Source organism: Alosa sapidissima, chromosome 3 (assembly GCF_018492685.1).
Source record: "Alosa sapidissima isolate fAloSap1 chromosome 3, fAloSap1.pri, whole genome shotgun sequence".
Lineage (NCBI taxonomy): Eukaryota > Metazoa > Chordata > Actinopteri > Clupeiformes > Clupeidae > Alosa > Alosa sapidissima.
In genome coordinates, this window is record NC_055959.1 from 11,842,109 (window position 1) to 11,864,640 (window position 22,532).

The 22,532-nt window shown below is 42.8% G+C and overlaps 1 protein-coding gene across 5 annotated transcripts in view; it reads left to right on the plus strand.

Moving 5' to 3' along the window:
• LOC121705074 (tether containing UBX domain for GLUT4-like) overlaps positions 1 to 22,530 on the plus strand; it is a 41,715-nt gene extending 19,185 nt beyond the window's left edge. For 3 of the 5 annotated variants that reach the window (XM_042085817.1, XM_042085816.1, XM_042085818.1), the window contains 4 exons: positions 17,916 to 18,045; positions 18,132 to 18,201; positions 19,020 to 19,255; positions 20,539 to 22,530. In XM_042085817.1, coding sequence (XP_041941751.1) covers positions 17,916 to 18,045; positions 18,132 to 18,201; positions 19,020 to 19,255; positions 20,539 to 20,549 — 447 coding nt within the window. In that variant the 3' untranslated portion in view covers positions 20,550 to 22,530. The remainder of the gene's footprint in view (positions 1 to 17,915; positions 18,046 to 18,131; positions 18,202 to 19,019; positions 19,256 to 20,538) is intronic. The other 2 variants (XM_042085820.1, XM_042085821.1) reach the window with 2 other exon arrangements.
• The last annotated feature ends 2 nt before the right edge of the window (positions 22,531 to 22,532 follow it).

A 22,532-nucleotide genomic window follows, 5' to 3' on the forward strand; every position in this document is an offset into this window, starting at 1 on the left:
TCTCATGTTATAACTTATTCAGTATCTCTCTCTCTTTCTCTCTCTCTCTCATTCTGTGTGTGTGTGTGTGTGCTGTTACAATGTGGCACAGGCCAAATGCTCTAACTGTCTAGGGGTTGTTTAAAACTAAACTAAAAGTCTACCGCAACCATAATGTAAACCAAAACACACAGAATCACCTAACAGCTACCCTACACGCTAGCCCTACGTGTGGTGCACAAACTTGGAAGTATGTGCGTGTGTGCATGTCAGCTTGGCAGGAGCATCAGAGAGCGGTCACATACCTGTGGCATCCTCCCTGCCCAGTGCTCCTCCGATAGACCAGCACTATGGCCAGCCTAAGCGTTGGTTTCTCAGCAGTTCAGTTTTATTTGTACTTGGTGGTAGGTAATCCAAAAACACAATTTATAATAATCCAAAAACTGGCATGGTGGCAACACCAGGGAGAAACCAGCTTTGGCTCCCACCGAGCCTGCCAAACTAATTGAGAGCCAAAGGTGTGGACAGGTGTTCATGACCTAACCCTACCATGTGTCCTAACCTATCCTTCCCCCCTCAAACAAACAAACAAACAAATACAAACAAACAAATACTCTTATTTCATGCTTTTTATACTCATAAATCTTTTGTGTGTTTTTTTTGTTTAAATTAGCGCCAGGGTTTACAGGAGAACAAGCCAGATTGCCAGCTACATGTAAAGCCTCCACCACAGGCTGGCATGTTTGCACCGCTGTATGAACTGTTCTTCTTCCAGCTGGATATGAGCCTGCTTCTCTTTCAGTAGAGCTATCGCTCTGCAGCTCAAGTAATCTCAAGTCATGCTCACTAACTCTTGAAGCAGCGACTCTGGCCTGCTCCACGATCACATCTGGAATTCCAAAGTGAAGCAACAGTGCATTAACTAAAGCTGGCTTTTTAACGCCTTCTGGCAGCTCCACCCCATAGTCAAGTGCAAGTTTGATCAGCCCGTCTTTAGCCCTATTCGGACGGGATTAGTTTTAGGCTACGTGAAGACGTGGGGTAAAGTCATTCAAAGTCACTCGGGTATTCTACAGGTTACAGCTGAAAAACAAAATCGGTAACACTTGACAGTATCACCATAAGAGTGACATGACACTGTCATGAGACATGAATTCTAACCCCAACCCTAATCTTAACCTCTAACCCTAATCCTAACCCTAAACCCAACCTTAATCCTAACCAGGCTTGGAATTTCACCATTCTGGGGGCAAGGCCACTTGGCCTTCAGTTGGGCATATTTGGTGGGGGGCGCAAAGGCCAGATGTCAGGGCACCAAGGCCAAAGTTAACTATACAGTAGTAGGCTATAAAAATGATCAAAGTTTTATTTAGCCTATTCACTGCAGTAGACCTGCATCACTGTATGAAACATTACAAAAACATGAAACATGACATATTACATAGAACTGTAAATCATCTGATCATCTAATATTTACAGATATCTAGGCTATATATAACATTTATTTTATATTTGGCCTGTTATAAAATCATGTATTGAACAAATTAACCACAGCTCAGCTTTAAGAAACTCAAATAGCCTAGATGCATGCTTAGCATTTTGTGATCATTAGGCTAAGCCTACTTTCACAAACTCAGTCAGCTGTCCTGTGATTTACCAATATCTAGGCGATATTTGTAACATTTATTTTGTATTTGGCCCGTTATGAAATCATGTGGAACAATTTAAACACATTGTAAAACTTAAAGCCCAAATTTGGAGACATCCATGCATGTCGAAATGTACTGCAAATTCAAAACTGGATTACTCTAGAACGGCTAACTGTACAGGGGACTGCTTTACACCTTTGTGTTCGGTAAGGTCTGATGTTTATTCTGATATATGGTTTGACGTGTGTTAAAAGAAGGGTTCGTGAAGTATTCCACCGAGATTGAATGGGTTTTGAGATCATGGGACGCAAAACCTTCAGTAGAATGTATATTGAATTATTATGTACTTTTCTCGCGAACCGTTCAACTCAGCAATTATCGGGTAACATCGTTTAAAAGCTGAGAAAAAGCTCTTTCATGTGATACTTGTGATGTCTGTGTGATGAATAGGCTACTTCGCGAGTAGTTCAACTGAGATGAATGGGTGAATTTGGACGCACTTTATTTCTTGCGCTGTCACTTTCTCCACTGCGTAAAAGACTAAATTAATTTGCGCTGTGAATGCTAAGATTATTTTGACAGGCCACAGGCTAAATAAAAATCGCTATTACTAGGACGCAAAGCAGAATATTGAAAGAAGGGGGCACCAAGGCCACCGTGGCCTGTAAACCTCTGATTTTCAAAGGGGCCTCACGGCCAACGCAAGAGGCAACGCCGTCGTGGCCGCCTGAAATTCTTACCCTGATCCTAACCCTAACTTGTTACGTCAAAAAACGAATGACACATGACAGAAGCGTTATGTCATAAACATTTATGACTTGTTTATGACACGTTCATGACAGTGTCATGTCACTCATATGTCAATAAGTATCACACAAATTCACCCTCCTTGTCAATTAGACTGGTAGCCTATACTTTACCTTTCCAGGCAAAATCATCACCCTGTGGTTGCCTTGCATTATTTATTACCGAGTGCTTCTTCAAGTTAGCCTGACGAACCAGACACACATCAAGATGTAGGGTCTGGGAACTCATCATAGGCAGTACTCAATCCGAGGGGCAGGAAACGGTTGTCTTTTAAATTCCCTCTGCATGCAATAGGATAGCTACAACTCATGAGTCCCATGCATTTTCCCACCAGCGGAGCTAGTTGCCTAGATAATCAAACTTTTGCCAACTTAAAAAAAGCTTAACTCGTATCGTACTGTTCACCAGCAGCAGCATCCATCTTCTTTGTTTCCAGGTAGCAGGGAATTCACGGGGAACCGTCGCAACTCTGCCGTCACCCGTCCACCAACTCTATACATGATATGATTGGCCTGATCGAAGTTTGATTTTTCCAGCTCACAAGCCAACGGAGAGTTGCTAGACTACCCTGGCTGCAAATCACATTTGCTGCCGCTAGGGTGTGTCTAGATTTCTAGTCTAGATCTTCAAGTGCCTCCATGCTCAAAAACAGTGGAAAACTGTTTAAACAGTATATAGCGGAAAAGTCTCCGTAGTTTCTACTGACATTGTCTGTAATAATTAATGACATGACACACACTAAACCCCCTGGTAATAATTACTTAACCCCACCTCTCCACGTAAAACTAATCCCGTCTGAATAGGGCTGATATTGCCAGCTTATAGCGCATGATGCCACCAGCGACAAAATCTTCCACACAGAAGTCTCCCATAATCTAACCAAAAATCAAAATGTTTGACCAGCGAAGTTACAAAACGCTATACAAATGGCTGAGCTAGCCATCAGCCTCAGTACAAATGTGATCCAAGACGATGGAGATACAAGAGGAGCCAAATACAATCATCCCCAAAACTAAATGCGGCACAAATTTCCAAAAGATTCCCCTCATCAACCTAAACTGAATTGAACAACTAACAATAAAATCCCCAAACGGCATTTGTAAGCTACCACAACATGCCATAAATGTCACACAGCATTGATGAGTTATGACAGTCAGAACTGACATAAACAAACTGCTACAATAACATTAACCACATGAGTACATTTATTTTATAGCCTAGCAAACATAATGAATTGAATCATCCCCACATATCCTTGCATTATGCAAAACTATTTTCCACTAACCTAAAGCCTTGAGACTGAAAGCTAATTGCGTTCATGTTCTTCTTAAAGTGACAGGCAGATACACACCACAAATGTGATGATATTGAAGACAAGTGTAGTTTAATAATTTAAATATCAATATGATGTATTCCAATTGCTAAATATGTTTAGCTATTAGTAATCATGCAGATCATAAAATACTATAAATAATTAACAATATAAAGTTTATATGAATTCCAAAATATGAAATAGAAACCTATGACAACCATCACTTTCTATGTGTGTGTGTGTGTGTGTGTGTGTGGAGGGTCAGTCAAATTCTATGATTGCCACTGATGTGAATGATCACACAATATTCAATATTATTGATGGCGTCAAGGTGGTGGGGGCCCCCAAACCAAATCAAATTTTAATCAAATCGCAAAAGTATCGAAATCGAGATTCTTCACTTGGTATTGGTATTGAAACAATAATGTTGGTATCGTGACAACAGGAGTTGGGGATGTGTCCCCAACAGGGCCGGAGTGGGGCCACTTTTCAGCCCGGGAGTTTCAGGTCCCGAATAGGTTGACAACGCTACAACGTCCAGTATTAGCCCAATAATTACGCCGCTAATAATCATGGCTATCTCTCTTTACCAGTTGCCACTTATGTCTGTCCGGAAGCTGTATCTGGAAGCATGGCACATTTGGCAGCATTTTCCCCCAATACTTTTCGTCTTTTTTACCTGGCCTTTTCAGTCCCTCATGGCCTCTTTGTACATGAGGGGAAAACGGCCTCGTCTCCGGCTGAGCCTGCCAAATTAATTTTAATTTTATTAATTTACCCAATTAGCCACAGGTCTAATTACAGGTCCATAATTAGCCACATAGCCCCTCCTGTAAGTCAGTGCTTTCCCTACCATTTGACCTAAACTGTACTAACAGTGCGTGCATTAGTACTATCTCAGGTTTTCTCTCTCTACACACACACACACACATCTAGCAATAACTCAGATTCCTATTGAAGACAGTCCATTTAAGTACTGAAAGAGCATGTAGAGATGAACAAATTCAGGTTACTGTGCTCAGACTGCCGTACGTGTGAGGGAGTTTGCAAGTATGTGTTAGAGCTGATGTGATTTCCAGCAGGCAATAGAAAGCTCCAGGGTTCAGGGCTACACCACTTAGACGTGCGATCAATCAGCCATCTCACATATTTCTTTTTCTTTGTGTGTGTGTGTGTGTGTGTGTGTGTGTGTGTGTGTGTGTGTGTGTGTGTTTGAACACAAACACATCAACTATGCAATACATTTGGCCAAAGGGGTTGGGGTGATGTGTAACAAACACTGAAGAATAGGATCAGCTCTTGGAGTTTCAGCTTGACCTAGACAGTGACTCCACTGCCACAACCCATGGTGTAGTGTAGAGGTCCAACAGTTTAACATTTCGATCTTGTCCTTCACAATATATACAATAAAGCTTAAGTATGTTGGTATATAGCTGAGGAAAATACTCTGGATATTTTGCATACTGAAAACATATGCCTGTGATAAAGATTGATACCAGAATTGAAAAACGAATCTGTCAAAGTCCTACAATCCTAACCAGAATCTTTTGCCGACAAGAATATTTTAGGATTCCAAAATGTCTTTCCTACAGTAGCTTTCGGAAAGTAGAATTCATAGTTCAATACATGTGCAATCCATCCCATTGTGTTGCATTGTAATTTGCTGTTATATTTGAATGAGGACAGTTTCTCAACAGGCAGCCAAGGAATGACGTTTGTTCATGCTGTACAAATGCACTTGGCTTTAACATGGGAAGCTGTTTTGCAGCTTACATGGTTAGAAAACATTGAATATAATGTTGACATTGACTTAAATGAGGCTTACAAGAACTTCAATGTCAATTTCTCAGATTACAAACAGAATGTTTTGTGGAAGCCTTTCCTGGTCGACGCGTAAATGTAAATCCACCTGTTATTGGCACACAAATATCCAAGTCCACCTTGTTCAAAAATATACGAGAACATTTAGATCAAAGCACAATTGCATTGGGGTCCAATGTGCAAAACAAGAGAAAGGAATGTCTCGAAAGATGGCTAACAGTGTATGTGTGTGTGTGTGTGTTCATCATAGGCCTGTAGTTCCATGTATGAGTGCAGCAGTGACCTCTTGACCGTGGCATTTGCTTTGATGTGGTCAGGGCAGGAACTGAGTGAAGTGGGGTTTATTGTTTAAAGACAAGATTTCCCTGATTTGGCTTCTATAAATAAACTTTCCATCACCTCACCTACAGGCATCCAGAGGCTGGTTTGTTTGTGTGTATGTGTGTGTGTGTTGGATGCATCCGGAGAGTTGTGCTAACAATTTGTGTCGATGTAGGCTGTGGTTTTGATTGCAGAGATTACTTCATTCAAAGCCCAAACAAATATGAAACCTGTTAAGCAAGCAAGAGGGTGCTCAGCTCAGGGTAAGCACTGTGTGTGTGCATGAGTCTAGAGGTGTAAATACCAACGAAGTAGCTTTGCAGTTTTGTTTTTGTTCCAGTAAGGCCTTTGCATGTGTATGTGTGTGTGAGAGAGAGAGAGTGTGTATGTGGGTATGGTGAATAGACCAGTACAACATAAGAGCGTGACTAGGCTGGTCGACGGTGATAATGAACAGTGTCACCTGTTTCCTGGCTGTTAGTCTGAACCCTACAAAGAGACTTCAAAAAGTGGATTATCCAAAGATTATTCAGCCGACTGTGAGCCTAAGATCCTTCAGAGACATCCCTCAGAAATGCCATAAAAAAGAAAGAGGGGGGCTTTCTGTGGCCAGGTCCTTTGTGTGTCATTCATATTTGTATGCTCTGTGATTTGCTCTTTTCCGTGAAGTCTCTGTGTTTGTCCCTTGACTCATCTGCTTGAAACAGTGCAAAGGACTGGGAAAGCCATAATCCTCCGTCCACCCATCGCCAGACTCCCCTCTCATTCTTGTGCCCCTGCATTTTTCTCTCTCTCTCCGTTTTAAGTAGTGGTGGTGCGGTCGTTTGATGTGTTTGATGTGGCCTGCTCCTAATCTCCAAACATACACTGTAAACACGAGCGCCATTCGTGTATTCTCGGAGCACTTCCTGTCGTGGGGCTTAATATAGCATGCACACCCACGCAGACCAGACAATGCAGGAGGACAACTCACATGGGGTTATTGGCGGGCACAGGCAGCAGAGTCTGTGGAGCTGAGGTGCAGCTGCACCTGGAGCTTGAACATTACCCTCCTCTGGCCAAGAGGAGAGAACGAGGGTATGAGAAGAGTACACTCGGTTAGTGAGCGAGTGAGTGGGGGGGGTGCGCGAGAATCTGAGGGAGTTTGGTGTGTCCCGAATATTGGTAGACAGTGAGCTTGAGTGAGATGGGAATGTATGTGGAGTATCAGCATCAGACGAGCAGCTGTTCAGCAGATAGTGTATAATGGACATCAAAGGGCCGTCAACATACAAGTCTTACCACAAACACTTGCATTCTTATACAGAAAACATATGTGCAGACACAACCCACTATATGACCCCTGGTGTACGGATTTTACTGATGTGGTGTTAAATCTGTAGATCTGTCAAGTCTAGAGGAGAGTTGCATCTAACCAAGCTGCTCTTTAAAGCTTAAAGGTTAAACCAATGTTGTCAAGCGCCGTCATGTACAGGGGAGAGCAGTTTGACAGACATAACATCACCCAAGAAGTGAGCTGCTGTGGACAAACCGTGCCCTGATGCCCCAAGCCCCCCTCCTTAGAAGCACATTCACTTGCCCAGTTCTTTGTGCAGGCGCAATAAAACCAAACAATCCATTTCCCCTGGCCGGCCAGCCGAGAGAGCAGGCAGCGGGCCCTCTCCGGCCTCGGCCCCCTTGTCTCGTTTATGAGCTAATTATCACGTTATAAAACATGCAATCATATGCTAATATTGTTGTTGTCTGCCGGTGTTCATTAAATGCAGGGGGCGACTCAGCCGTCAGGGATGGGAGCAGCCTGATTATGATGAATGACAGGTATTCAGCCTGACAAAGTTTTACCAGTGAGAGCATGCCTCCTTTCTCTTTCTTCCTTTATTCTGTCTTTCTTCCTTTCTTCCTTTCTGTCTCTTCTTCACTCCCTCCCCACACAAATGTCCTATCATGAATATCTGGCAGGGCCTCCGGTGGACCCTGTGTGTGTGTGTGTGTGTTTTTTTCCGAAGGCGCTGTGTTTTTATGGCGCTCCGCATTTCTGCACTGACGCTCTTTGATGTTGTTGCCGTGGCGGCAGTGGACAAAAGACCTCCATTAGCCGGACTTAAGGACAGTGGGGTGGAGGGTGGCTGAGGTGGGGGTGGGGTGGCAGGGGTACAGAGAAGAGAAGAGAGGGGACGAGAGGGAGAAAAGACACAGAGAGAGAGAGAGAGAGAGAGAGAGAGGAATAAAAGAGCAGGAAGAAGAAAGAATCAAAGTGCAGGAGCCGCATCAGGGCGGGCCGGGGCGGGCGAAGGTGGGGTGCTGCTGCTGCTGCTGCTGCTGTGGGTGGGGGGCCACGGGGCACGCAGAGGCCCCAGCTCCGGGGTTTGGCCCTCGGCTACAATGAGGTCACCGCGTGTTTTGTTGCCTTTGTTTGGCGGTGTGTGTTTGTTCGATTGTGTGGAGGCGTGCGAGCACACCGCAGCACACCCAGTCAGGGACATGAAAGAGCAACAGCTGATGATTAGTGTTTCTTCTGCTGGCTCGAAACAGTGCCCCTCCCTCCCTCCCTCCCTCACTCTCTCCGTCCTTTCTCCTCTACTCTTCCTCCATCTCTCACCGCCCTCTTCTTGCCCCTTCCCAAGGAGCCGTGCTGAACGTTGCTTCTCATTAAAAGCACAAGCGCTGCTTGACTGGTCCTCTAGTGGAGGCAGGGTCCAGCCATGGTGCTGAAATAACAGTCTCAACAACTCTCAGCTCTCAAAATCATCTCATGCACGGGTGCTAAGTGTTTGTGGCAGCGTCATAAGGTCAACTAAAAGAGATGAACATGTTTTTGGAGTTATGCCCCTGGAAGATGAAAGAAGTTGAGTGTCAAATCCTTCTCCACATTAATTAGTAGATCAAAGTGTACACTTTAGTGAGAGTTGCCCGTTTTTTTTCCTCACTGTACTGTAGCTCTGCATAAAACACACACACACACACACACACACAGTTTCTGCGAGTGACTCTCATTCCACCCCATAGTGAGTATAGTGTGTGTGTGTGTGTGTGTGTGTGTGTGAGAGAGAGAGAGATGCATATAAGCAAGCTACAAACATTTGCATCTTTAAGAAGACTACACACACTAAGACTAGACATTTGCACCATGCATTCTCTACAAGTGTTTGGGCACCCCATGTCAAAATTTCTGTTATTGCAAATAGTTAAGTGAGAAGTTGAATTGACCTCTAAAAGGTATAAAGTAGAAGATGAAATTTCTTATCAACACTGTAAGCAGGACCAGTGTTTTCGAGCTCTCGAATAACTTTCACCATGGTCTCAAACCTTGATTAACTTGTGTTACTACACAGTAGAACTGTGCAGCCATTACAAGTATGACCTTTGCGGAAGAGTAATTAAATGAAAGCATTTTCTGTATCCTAAGCATAAAATTCAGCATCAAAAGTTTGTAATATAACATCGAAAGAAGCATCATGCCTTTAGGAAACGAGTCCTGTTGATGGATGAAGTTAGCAAACAATTTAATGAGAACACCCTTTCTAACTGGATTGATCACGCTTAGGACTCGTGTTGCAGCCCGTGGTAAGGGGAACAGAATGAATCCAATTAACCAGCAAATACTGGAAGCAAACATCACACTCTGAAAAAGCTGAAAAGGAAAAGAGGATAACGATTCTAAGCACACCTCAAAATCCATAATGTACTTTATCAAGAGGTGCAAGTTAAACGTTTCACTATGTACCTCACAATCCCCCGCCCTAAACATCATTAAAAATCTGGATAAACTTCAAAAGAGCAGTGCGTGCAAGACGGCCCAACAATCTCAGAGAAGTAGAAGCCTTTTGTAAGAAAGAATGGAGAAAATCCCCCAAACAAGAAGTGAAAGACTCTTAGCTGGCTACAAAAACATTTTACAAGCTGTTTTACTTGCCAAAAGGAGTGTTACTAAGTAACATTCAAGGTACCCATACTTGCTTACGCCCCTTTTCCTTTAATACAAATATAATCTTGCCTAACATAAAGGTAATCTTTCACTTCATGCTTTTTGGAAATCAGGTCATCTTTTACTCACTTAGCAATTCACAGCAGTGGCATTAAGTGGACGCTATGTGGACACTAGTGACGTTTTAAAGTAATCCCCCAAAGGTTTTTGAATATGACAAAATTAAGTTGCATTATCAGTTCTCTTTTCTATCACCCCTCCCCACACACTCTAATTGTGCCCACCAAAGAATTTAACTTGCACAATGCCCCTGATTGACAGTTACTGAAATCTTGGGTGCCCAAACTTATATGCTACTGTACAGGTGTTCAGGTTTCCAAGTATACCTGCTGCCTGCGTTTCATTCAACGCTGTGTCTCTAATGTGACTGTGTACTCTAGTCTCTGATGTTTGTGTGGCGGCTTCAGCTGGGTGTTCAATAGTCTCTGGTGTGCGCCTGGGTTCTGCAGTCTGTCCAGTTTTTGTGTACGGTTCTATCTCTTTGATGGGATGTTTATGTCCTCTGGTGTGCATCTGCGAGTGCACAGGTCACTGGTGTGAATATGCGTTCAGTAGTCTCAAGTCAAGTGTCAGCAAGGGATGTGTGTCAACGCTGTCCAACTGATTTTTATCAGAGAAGAGACGAACGGTAACCTTTCTGGGGGGGGGGGGGGGGGGGGGGTGAGGAGGGCAGCGTAGAAAGTGGGAGACACAGGGAAAGACTGAGAGCGAAAAGAAATATCAAGAACAACAAAAAAGGAAACCGAAGTTCACTAAAAAGTATTTATCCTCCACCCAACTTCAAACGAAGGATGGAATAACAAAAGGAAGTCTGGCAATATAAATGCTACGCTGTTTGTCTATCTCCATCGCTCCCACATTCTTCAGCATCTCCATCTCCAGCATTAGTGGGCCGCAGGGGCTGAACTTAAGTAGTTTACTCAGCTGGGCCGCGGCAAGCGGCAGGCGGGAGGGACCAGACGGAGATGTTGGGCTGTTTTTACATTGTTCTAGAGGCGCTCTTCCGTTAAGATCCTGGTAGCGTGTGCGTAATCGGGCAGAGATGAAGGAAGAAGATAGAGCTGCTCAGATTTCGGCCACTCTGAAGTGCGATCTGCGTGAACTCCAGGCGACCTGGGTGTAAGGGGGTAGTCGAAGTGTGTGCTGGTCAACTAAACAGTTGGGAGGATTTCACTGACCACAGCTTGGTTTTATAACATTTTCACACTGTAAAAACGTCAGCTTGTTAATCATTTAAGCACGTTAAATGGCCTAATTTTATACCTACTGTGCAATTTCTCTGTTGGGCTTGCGTACTGAACAACACTGTCCAGAGTACTAGGTTATCAGTGTCTTGGATCTTCTAAAGCAGATTGGCAAGAGTGCCTAGACATCGGAACTTGAGGTTCCTCTTGTGCTTAGCAGGATAACTAGGCCACATCATCATGAGTGTAAGCCAGTGGTTCCCAATGGTTTCACATTGTCACAAAGACGATCACTTCTTCAAATCGGAGATTTGTTACAACGCACTTAACTAGCACCATTGCGAAGCATAAGGTCCCCTCTTTCATTTGATATTCATTTAATTTATACACAATAACACAACAATATTTCATGTCATTTCAAAACTGGACTATTTCACAATCTTTCGTTGTGTTTCGTAGGGGCGGTGGTAGAGTAGTGGTTAAAGAGCTGGGCTAGCATGCAGTAGCCAGAAAGTGGGTTCCCGGCTTCCACCGTTGTGCCCTTGAGCAAGGCACTTAACCCCAAGTTGCTCCCGGGACAATGGCCCTTGCAATATAATACATTATGCAAGTCGTTTTGGATAAAATTGTTTGCTAAATTAATAAATTAATAAATGTATGTAAATGCAGAGACTATAGTAAGAAAGTGCTAGTCGTGCCATTTATTATGACATGTAAGTCAGGACAGTTGGGCATTGAGTACTTCTGAGATGAGCTCATCTCAGAGTAATAGGTGTATGAATTTCCGATGAATTTGGAAGCTGTTCAGCTTTGTTCAGACAAAAGCTTGTCAGCTTTGTTCAGACAACTCTTGCGCATTGTGATGTACCTCTGTGCCCCCCCCACCCCCAAACCCACCATGTATGCCCTACAATCCATTTCAAGTCTTCTGTAAATTCAATTTCAAAGACTTTGTGCATCTCCATACATCTCTGAGGGGGTTTAGTCTAGACTTTTGTCTCATTCTGAACACTGTGTACAGAGAACAATAGACCAGGTGCATGTTTAGAGACGGGTGTGGTTAAGGTGTGACCAAGGCTGTAACCATGGAGTCAACATTGGGGGGGACAACATTATGTCTAATAATACTGTTTTCTTTAATTTTTGTGTGCCATTCTTATGCCATTGCGGGTTGAACAAATTAAAACCATAACTATAATCATGAGCATAAATCTGTGCATTGGTATAGAAAAATAAGTTCAGATACCAAAAACCTTTGTGTGACGATATTATCATGGTCCCATGAGATCATGTCAATTAATGGATTCAGAGTAGCCTAAAGAAAGAGGGGGGAAGGGGGGCATGATGGTGCATGATGATGCCATTTGGACAGGAATAGAAGGTGGCATGGGGTGATTAAAGGTGCAAAAACGAACTTATGTAGTTAAAAAGTGTCATAGGGTGCAGTTGTTTTGGTTTGAATATTGTTTACATGATCACTTAAGATCATGTATACCCCTCCCCCCATGACATAAGACAATAGTTAATAATACTTTGTATAGGCTACGTGCACGAAAGGCTCTCTGTGCGCTTGTTTGTCTCCGGTGGTAATCCAGCGCCAATTAGTGTCTACACGGACCCGGTTGGGTGTTGCACTATAGGGAATCAGTATTTATGTGTTAAAATTGTTATTATTGAGCAAATAAGATATTCAGTGTCGGAGTGAAGATGAGCTACAGGAGGCGATTGGCAGTGAGATAAGGCAGTGAGATAATGCAGTGAGATAAGGCAGTGAGATAATGCAGTAAGATAATGCAGTGAGATAATGCAGTGAGATAATGCAGTGAGATAAGGCAGCCGTGCATCATTTCCCAGAAATGAAGACCAATTCATCCACCTGTTTTATTTTCCAATCGGTATTTCATAATTCCATGGTATTCTACATCTTTCACATACAGTAAGCAATGACTCGAGAGGATTATTGTGCCAGACAAGTCTTTTTGCCGGTGTTTGTAGTGTTTTCCCGGTAATTCTCTGTAATCAGGTTTCTTCACTCAACTGAGATCAGATCATCTCACCTCTGCTCTCTCTTTCTCCGTCAGTTATTTAACCATTTAGCCATTAGGGGAATACACCTTGAAGGACACGGGGAGTTGTGGGATAGTAAGCAGAGCCACAGGGCGGGAAGCGGGACGGAAGTGATTATTGATATGTGCACGTTATGCAGTGGAAGAAATAAACATGCCAACGTTCTATGGCTGACACAGAAACGTTGTTCTCATCTGTGAGAGTGAAAGTAGACTTTACGTTTCTTGGATACTAAAGATAAACATATTTAAATAAATATTTAAATTCAAACACACAAACACACACACACATATACATATATATATATATATATATATATATATATATAAATATAATGTGATGGTTTATTAAAAATAATATGTTCTAAACATATATCACCTTATTTTGATTGTTTCATGGGGTCACAAACTAATTCATTGGTTTTAGATGGATGAATGTATGACAGATCAGTGCCAATGTTGCTACTTTCTTCAGGCATTTATTGGTTGGGTTGTGCATATCATAAATACAGATAAAGTGAAAAGATAGAAATATATAAGATAGAAAGATAGATAGTTTATTCATCCCAAGGGAAATTTTAGAAAACAAATCAGATGCTTAGACACTCTTAACAAAAGAGCCCTTGAATCAAAGGGGCTCTCACAGGACATGAAGTGGGAGTTCTCCTTAAGTGTGGTTAAACCATCATTTCCCAACCTTGGGGTCGGGTCCCATGTGGGTCGTCTGAATTTCAAATGGGGTCGGCTGAGATACTAGGTATCTAAAAATTGACCAGTACATTACATAAGAATATACATTAAATTAAAAAATATTAAAAACCTCATGAAACTAATATGGACCCTTCATTACAATCTAGCTACGTAAAATTAAACTAAGACAGCATGAGATCTTTGATTGATGTAATCATGCTTGAAACTGAATGTTCACATGTCCACCAAACATGTCCCTCCATTTCTCTTCTCAAAATGATTCACTTGTCTACTTTTGTAAAAAATCATTTTAAAAATCCTTAAAAATAACAACTCACCAGTGTTTCCCTACGTCTACCTCACTCACTTCTTTCTTTGTTATTTTTTTCCACTGAGAGCATCTTCCATGCTTCTGTTTGAGAATTCATGCTCCATCAGGAACACACAGTGTCTTCTCTTGAGTAATGGCAGGCAGAGAGTTTGCTCTTTGAGGGAGATTTTCTTTATTAGATGACTTTAATCACATCAGTGTGGCCATGACTCTCTGTTTGTTTGGCTTTGGAGAGGTCCTCATCTTGACCAGATACAGATGGAAAACAGCAGCTGTCTTGAAGAGGGAGCCCAAAGAACTGAAACACTTCCCTACACACATGTCCATGCTCTGCTGAGTTACATTATTGAGCTTCATTTTCTACTGATTTCTGTGGTCTGTCAGAACCTTGCCAGGATGGCTCGTCCTTCGCATCTGTCAGCGACACAACTGAAAACACACACACACACACACACACACACACACACACACACACACAAAGGGGAATGTCGCAACATTGCTGAAGGACACTGCAGAGACATGGATGGATGGTTGTGTGTTCCATACATGTGGGTGCTCTGCTATGTTCTATACATTTGTGGGTTAAACAAGAGGGGGGGATAAACCAGCGCCACGATAAACAGTCACTCATACATTCAGCCAGACACACTAGCTTTAATTCGGTTTGGTTTGACTTTGTATTGTGTATAACAACAGAACACAGCTACACCAGCCTTGTATGAAGTGGTGGACTGGTGGCCCGACTCTTCTCCTTGTGAAAAAGCTGAGGCAAAAATACAATATTGCACATCATCTCGGATGGAAGATGTCAATTTAACAAAGTGGATCCCTTGAATGTTGCGGAGAGAAAAAGCTGTTCAAGAGTCCCAAGGGATCTCACTGTTCTCAAGGAGCTTGCAACCTACAGCATGGTCCTGAACTCCGCCCTCTCTTGCCATATATGGCTATGGTTACTTAGCAGATGCTTTTGTCCAAAGCGACTTACAAAATATGAACATTACAATAGTTAAAAATTGACAGTTTTCTGTTAAACAAAATTACATTAAGCAAAAAAGTATAAATACCAGTAATATATCCAGCCAATTTCATTTCACCACCATTGGCAAGCAACGCTACTTAAAAAGATAAATATTGTCACTAATGTTATTTGAATTTGAATGGCCGATTTCTGTCAATTGTACTGACCTTGAAAGAAGGATTTTGGGGCCAATTAAACCCACCCTAACCACCCTCGAAGACTGAAACGTAAAAACACTGCCTTGGTCAGCCAAGCCAGCCGATTAGGGTCTTCACACACCAAGGCAACAACAAAAAACTAGCATTCCTCAAGGCTGACATATTCTAATGACCTCATGTTGCCTTATGTCTTCTTTGAACAAACAGCACTACACACACACACGTCAGCTGCCAATGTACACATATGTTCTGTGCCTATGAGAAAGGAAAGAACTTTCATACCAAGCATCCAGTGAACTGCATTATGAAAGGTTGCCATTTTTCATAGAATCACATCATACCATATCTATAATAACACAGCATATTATTGCGATAATTTTTGGCATGACATGTGCCGTTGATAATACAACGGCACTTAGTATCATTATATTTATCTAACAATATTATGCACATTTTATTTTGGTGCATGTCTACTCTACATTACCTCTGAGGTCCACAAGATGGTGCAAAACTTTGATCTTATATTGTGTCTCAGTGGAAACCGAGTCAAGAATAAAATTTAACACGTCAAGATGGCAGCAAAAATTCTCAGTATACAACATGTAGGGTATGGATGAAATAATTTGCAACACTGTATCTTTAAATTTAAAAACCGCAATATCGTATCATGGGCCAAATATGATTGTATTGTATTGTGTTTGTGCAGGATTCTCCCCAATTTTCACAGACAACATTTCAAAACCTGTCTATGACTTCACAACCTTCAAGTATAATTGTGTATAATTATAATTGTGTACACAAAATTGTGTACTTTTTGCGCCAAAGGTTGGGGCTAATTAGTAAAAATGTGTGATAAAATGTGTTTTCGCACCCACTGTCACCACCATTCCATATGGTTACCACACTGTTTCATAGGAGGTAAGGAAATAATTAACATAATAACAATTAAAATAAGATAAAATGTAAGATACAGTCTACAAGTCTATGCCCCGAGTATGACAAAATGTCATGACTTTTCCAAATATTTCAATGAACTTACTGAATACTCTGATATCTCCATGCCTGGAACATGGTATTTATTCCATGACTTTTACAGGTTTTCCACGACCGTGAGAATGCGGTTTGTGGCCATTCTCACCCCTAACATACAACATATATCTATAATGCAGTGATGAGTGCAGTAAAAATGACCATGTACCATGATGCTGGTCAAAAAGTTGCAACATTATGACTATCATCAATTTGCAATGTCATCTCTCCCTCAACTGCTTTTTGCTGCCAGTGATTTTTTGAATAATAATAAAAAAAATACCCTGGCCCACTTCTCTTGTCAAAAAAGACACCTAGTCTGAACTCAGCCTTTTTCTGAGGCTTTATCCAACAAGCTGAAAACTGAAACGATGAGCACTTCTCTTTTCATCCACACTGAATGAGAACAGTAAGAGGCCTCTCCTAGGTGGCTCAAGTATCACATAAACAAACCTCATCTGCCCAGTGGTTGAAATCAATAAGCTGACCAGCAGCCAAGGTCTGGGACAATCTGGAGAAACCACGGTGTACGACGTCCATAGTGCACCGAGACATTCTTACATCTAATATAACTACATATTATGTGAAAAGAGGGGGGACATCCAGATTGACATTGGTAATGATCCAGACAGTAATAGTAGCTTTGCAATGCACCTGCAGTGGCCTATAGTGTTTCAGTGTGCAGAACTGTGCCATAGGTCAGGACACTAACATTTTACAATGGCTTGGGGTGGGAGTTATGTCCCTTGGGAGGCATGATCCGTCCCTGTTAACAAGGCATAGCTATATAGGCTCATTCCAAGCAAGCTTATAAACAGAAACTATTCCAACACAGCAAGGCCTTCTATTGCTCTATTCATCAGTATGAAACACACCTAATGACTGCTGGTCTTTAAATGAAGTAACCTTTCCACATAAAACTCTTAGATGCACGCCTTTAATTTAATTTCCAGTTCCAATTTCAATTTAATTTCCAGGCACTTTTTCACCACACCTATGTCCCTCCTGCTTAGCATGAGTGTGTGTGTGTGAGAGTGTGTGTGTGTGTGTGTGTGTGAAGCGAGATGTGTTTTCCGTGGAGGAGCTGTAAGTGATTGAAGTGGTTGCGCTGCAGGCCCACCCTTTTGTTTTATGCACAGCTAGGTATGAGAGCAGACGGTGCGTTTGGAGGCCCAGCAAATTTATCGCTGTTTTTCCAAAAGAGCCGTTTTTAAAATTACGGCTGTGGAGATTTGATCTGTGTCGGTGCTGTTTTTGGAGACCGCCAAACACTGATGTCTGGAAATGAGAAAACGGAAAGTGGAGGGGGGGGGGGGGGGGGGCGGCTGTAGAGGGAGGGTGGGTGACTGTATTTGAAGGTTATAGACTGGTTAAAACGTTCCCCAACCACGTCTCCTCCTTCATACTTCTCCATTCATCTTGCGATCACCAGACGCCCAAGAGCACCCCTTTCACTGCTCTGCCTTTCATGTCTGCACAGGCTTAGATGGTCAAATTGTGTGTGTGTGTGTGTGTGTGTGTGTGTGTGTGTTGTTTCACCACTCATCCTATACATCTCTCTGCAGGCAAATCTGTTCCCAACCGCTCTGCTCTACTTCTCCTCTGGTTCACAATCAGGTGGGAAAAACCTCCATATCCAACATTGTGGACAAAGAGGGCTCACATTCTCCCCTGTTCATTTCACACTGTTTCACGGTATATTCTGCACGCATACTAGTGCTTTCTTTACCATTCTATACACATCTGTTTATTGATGTATGTTTGGGTCTTTTCTCCGATAGGTAGTTTCCTACATCCATGCCATTTGAGTTCCACGGTCTCAGTTGCAGAGGCAAATGCGGCTACAAAAAGGTGCCAACACACACAAGAACGAGAAATATTTTTGTCTCCAAAAAAAAACCCCACACACCTTTCCTGACACACACAGTTCATAATTATCTCAAAAAGTGATAGGCAAACTCATGTGCAGGTCACTCTCCTTAATTTAACCATTAGACTGTTGAACTGGAAAAGATTTCAGCACTAGTTATCTACGGTCCACAAACACACTCACGCTCTTCCTCACACACACACACACACACACACGCACGCTTGGACACAGGCTTTCCGAGGCTTAATCCCTGTCTGAAGGGCCAGCAAAAAGAAAAAAAGAAAAGTGAAGTGGCCCTGGAGCCCCAGTTTTAACACGAGAGCTGTTCCCCTCCACACCTCCCATGTCCACAGCCTGCCAGGCTGGGTTCCCTTGGCCCCCTTCCCCTGCTGAGCTCCACAGTGCCAGCAGTCATTCGGCATCATCCTCTTCATCAGCAGCACATGACTACTAAAGCCCCGCTCACTCGGACTCGCACACCGTCACACACCCACAAACACACACTCTGGGCCCTGTTTTCATAGCCCGTTTGATGAGCCTAAAAATAGCACCTCTTTTGTCGACCTGGGAACTGGCGGGGGTGGGGGGGGGGCGACCCCCCTACTCCTTTCTAACGTCACAGCAGACAAAGCAGTACCTTATTTTTAGCCTGTGCTAATTGTGATGTGTGTGTTACATAAGAGGATTTCGGCGCCCGCCCCGCCATTTTGTGAGCGTGTGTACGACAGTGTGAAAGTGTGTGTTGTTGCTCCAGAAATAGCAGGTCTGCTCTCCTAATTGCTCTTCCTGGCCTCTTCAGCTGCGAGCCGAGGTCACACACCTCATCACACACCTCACTTGTTCCGGAAGGGTCTTTTCCGCTCCCCGCGGCCCCGGAGGCGTCGACCAATCAGCAGAGGCCAGCGGCAGACAGCTGGAGGCCTCAGAAGATCTCGTCTCGCCCCACACGCCAGTGCTCTGACCCCCCTACCGGGATGCGCCCCAGGCCAGTGGGCACAGCGGACCGGCGCATACCCAAGTGGCTCAAGCTGCCAGGTACACTCACACTCACAGTGATCTACAGAGTCAAGGGTCAGGGATCGGGGTCAAGGGGTCAGGGCCTGGATATGCTGCACTAATCAGATGTGGATCACACAGCAGTCGCAAGGCCTGCCTCCTCTGATGTGACTGACAGTCTCTCAAATGAAATCAAGTTGTGAACCGTCCTTAAGAGTAGTTGTCAGTGCAGGATTTCTGAATCAGCTTCACCGTGCCTCAGCAAGTTTTTGGAACTACATTCCCTGCAGTTCTGTTCATGACAGCATCAGAATTCTCCCCTATCACTAGACCACTACCATCACATCCACCTGCCCTGTCCACCGAACATTTCAGCCAGAGAATTGAAAATAAATTAATAAAAAATCTGGACTCTGTGAAAAGTATCAGTCAAACATAGACACACATTAGTAGGCCAATAGTTAGGGGCAGTTGTGGCCTACTGGTTAGGGCTTCAGGCTTGGAACCGAAGGGTTGCTGGTTCGAACCCCAACCAGTAGGAACGGCTGAATAATAATAATAATAATAATAATAATAATAATAACTTGGACTTATATAGCGCCTTTCATGGTACCCAAGGTCGCTTTACGGGGGGGATGACTTTCCCACATTGTTTGACAACTCCTTGTACAGAGGGGATGTAGAGGCTTTGTTAATGTGACTAAATGAGCTGTTGGACATGAACGCCGTGGCTCTGATAATCACACAGACAGCTGTAGAGGCTCGGCACAGCCTTGATGTGTGGGGTTCTTTAGGTTTCTCTTGATCCAAGTTGAAGGTTAATATGATCCTTCTCCCTCTCTCCTTTCAAACACATCCAGTTCGACCACGGCCAAGCGGGAACTCATGGAGATAAGGGCAGGCGGCTGACAAAGAACGGACGGTCTGAGATCTAAGCACAATCAGACCCAATCTACCCTCATATTGAGCTGGAGAGAATGATGAGACAGCTAGAATGAGCCAAGGGAAGGAGAGAGAATGTGTGAGAGAGAGATAAATTCAACCTGCTTTAGCACAACATGGACCTGCAACTTGTAGACATCTTGTCACATCTTTCATCAGCACAGACCAACGTACTCACATTATACAGCTGATTTACGATTTGTCTCCTCGAGAGATGGGATCTTGTTTTTGCAGCAGCACATCCATTCTACCCTTCAGAACGCCCCAGATATTTTCTTGTGAAAGAGTTACATGAAATCATCACACAGAGAAAACCAGAACCATAAACAGCGTGATGGGAGAGTCAAGTTTGTGTCTGATTGTGGTTTTCTCTTTTGCAGGAAAAAAATGAAGATTTGTTCTTGAGAAAAGTGGCTTTCTCTGTAGGAGTGGAACACTTTCATCTTCAGAAATTCAAATGAGCTTTGTTCTTTCTACCACTCACACTTCTCCCCTTTCAACTGATTGGAAGGATTTGGAGTCTATAAATTAGCCATACAACTTGTCTCAAAACAGTCATAATGGGTAACACATTGTTGTTGTTTTTTTATATAATTGTAAGTCAGTGGATGACCCCTAAGATTACCTACTTCTTAATGTGTAATTTATTCTAATGTAGCAAGTAAACACTCAACAGATATAACTTCCAAACCACTTCATTAATGAGGCTGAAAATGAAATCTCTTCACACAACTGAACCTGCTATGTGAATTAGCCAAATGACACATACTAAAAGGCAATGGTCACAGAAGGATAGTTCTGACCTGAATTTGACCTGAAAATCAACAAAAATCAGTTTTTGACAGGGGTATTGTTTTTGTTTTCTTCATTTTGCATAGTAAGTTAATTATACAGTTTTTATAGTTACAGTTTTCATTTTAGATCTGTCAATAGTTCAGTGTAGGAACCTATAGGATTTTTTTTGTTCTGGATCTTTGACGGCTCAGGAGAGCTAAATGTGAATTATTGCTTCAGTGACTTGTCAATTTCATCAGTTATTTCTCTTAAACTCTCAGAGAATAAATAATTTAAGAGAGAAATGAGATAAGGCACTTGGTTGTGACATTTTGCTATAACTGCCAGGAAAAAAAAAACAGTTTTCATGTCATAGGCAGGTTAAATGCACTTTATTGTGACTATATTTGCCTCATCCACAAACACCAAGGTTGTCTTGAGAGCAAACAAAGGATTGAAATGCAGGTCTGAACATTTCTGAGAATGATTTATAACCCCTTTGAGATGTCACTCTAGGGTGAAATTTAGTACACCGAGTATAGTCCTAAATCTCACTTAAAATTGTATTGGAGAGATGAAGGAGATAAGATTTCTTCTTAGATTTTCTTTTCTTATTCTGGGAATTCCCTCAAGTCATTTAGCTTTTTAAGGTGTTTGTGCATTTACTTGGGTTCAGCACATTAGAAATAAGCATAAATATAAACAAGTATCTGCGGTACAACAAAGTCAATAATTACAGTCAACGACAGAGAACCAGTTTCATTTTGACCACTGTAGTGAATAACAAAAAGCACATGTAGCCTACATGCCATGCTATGCCATGGGTTTTAAAACCAGACATGTGCATTTTTTCTTTGATCATAAGCAGACAACAAAGTGTCATACATAATTCCCACAGTCCTTTGAAAGACAGAAGGATGCACAGATCAAGGTTCATCGAGGCTTTGGTAAATGCAAACATAGGCGACAGGTGTCAAAATCAGTTACTGAGGAACTTGCACACGCTTCACTACAATTTCTATGATTAGAACCTTTTCTGTTCCGTTGTTTCACACCAGCACACTCAAACACACACTCACTCACTCTCTCACACACTCATACACACACCCAATGGCAGCTGCCGCCATCAGTGACTTATGAGCACGTCTGTCCAAAACAAGCTGGCGGATTGGAACTGGATCAGTCTGCATCTTGAAGGGGAACACTCTGTGCAGCGAGATTGCTCCAGACCGTCTGGGCTGCCTGTCGACACCCCCCTTCTTTAATGTCGGATCAAGAGGAGCTCAAAGCCATTACTCTCCCCACTCCGTGCCTAACCGCTTTCACATGTCTCATATCCACCCCTTCACATGTCACTTGTTCCACTGAGAGACACGGGGAGCAGTGGCCTCGCCTCAGATTGCCTCCTCCACGGCCTGGTGACAATGTCTTTGCAAACTATGACAAGCAATAAAGCGGACTGAAACGGAACCAGTCTGGGCCTGCTCTGAAATCCAGCACGAGCAATAATTAAAGAGGATGTTTGCTTTCATTATTAGGGAAATTCTTTAAACCACATTATATTAAGGAAAAAAAATAAAAACAAAGCCAGTCTGTTAGG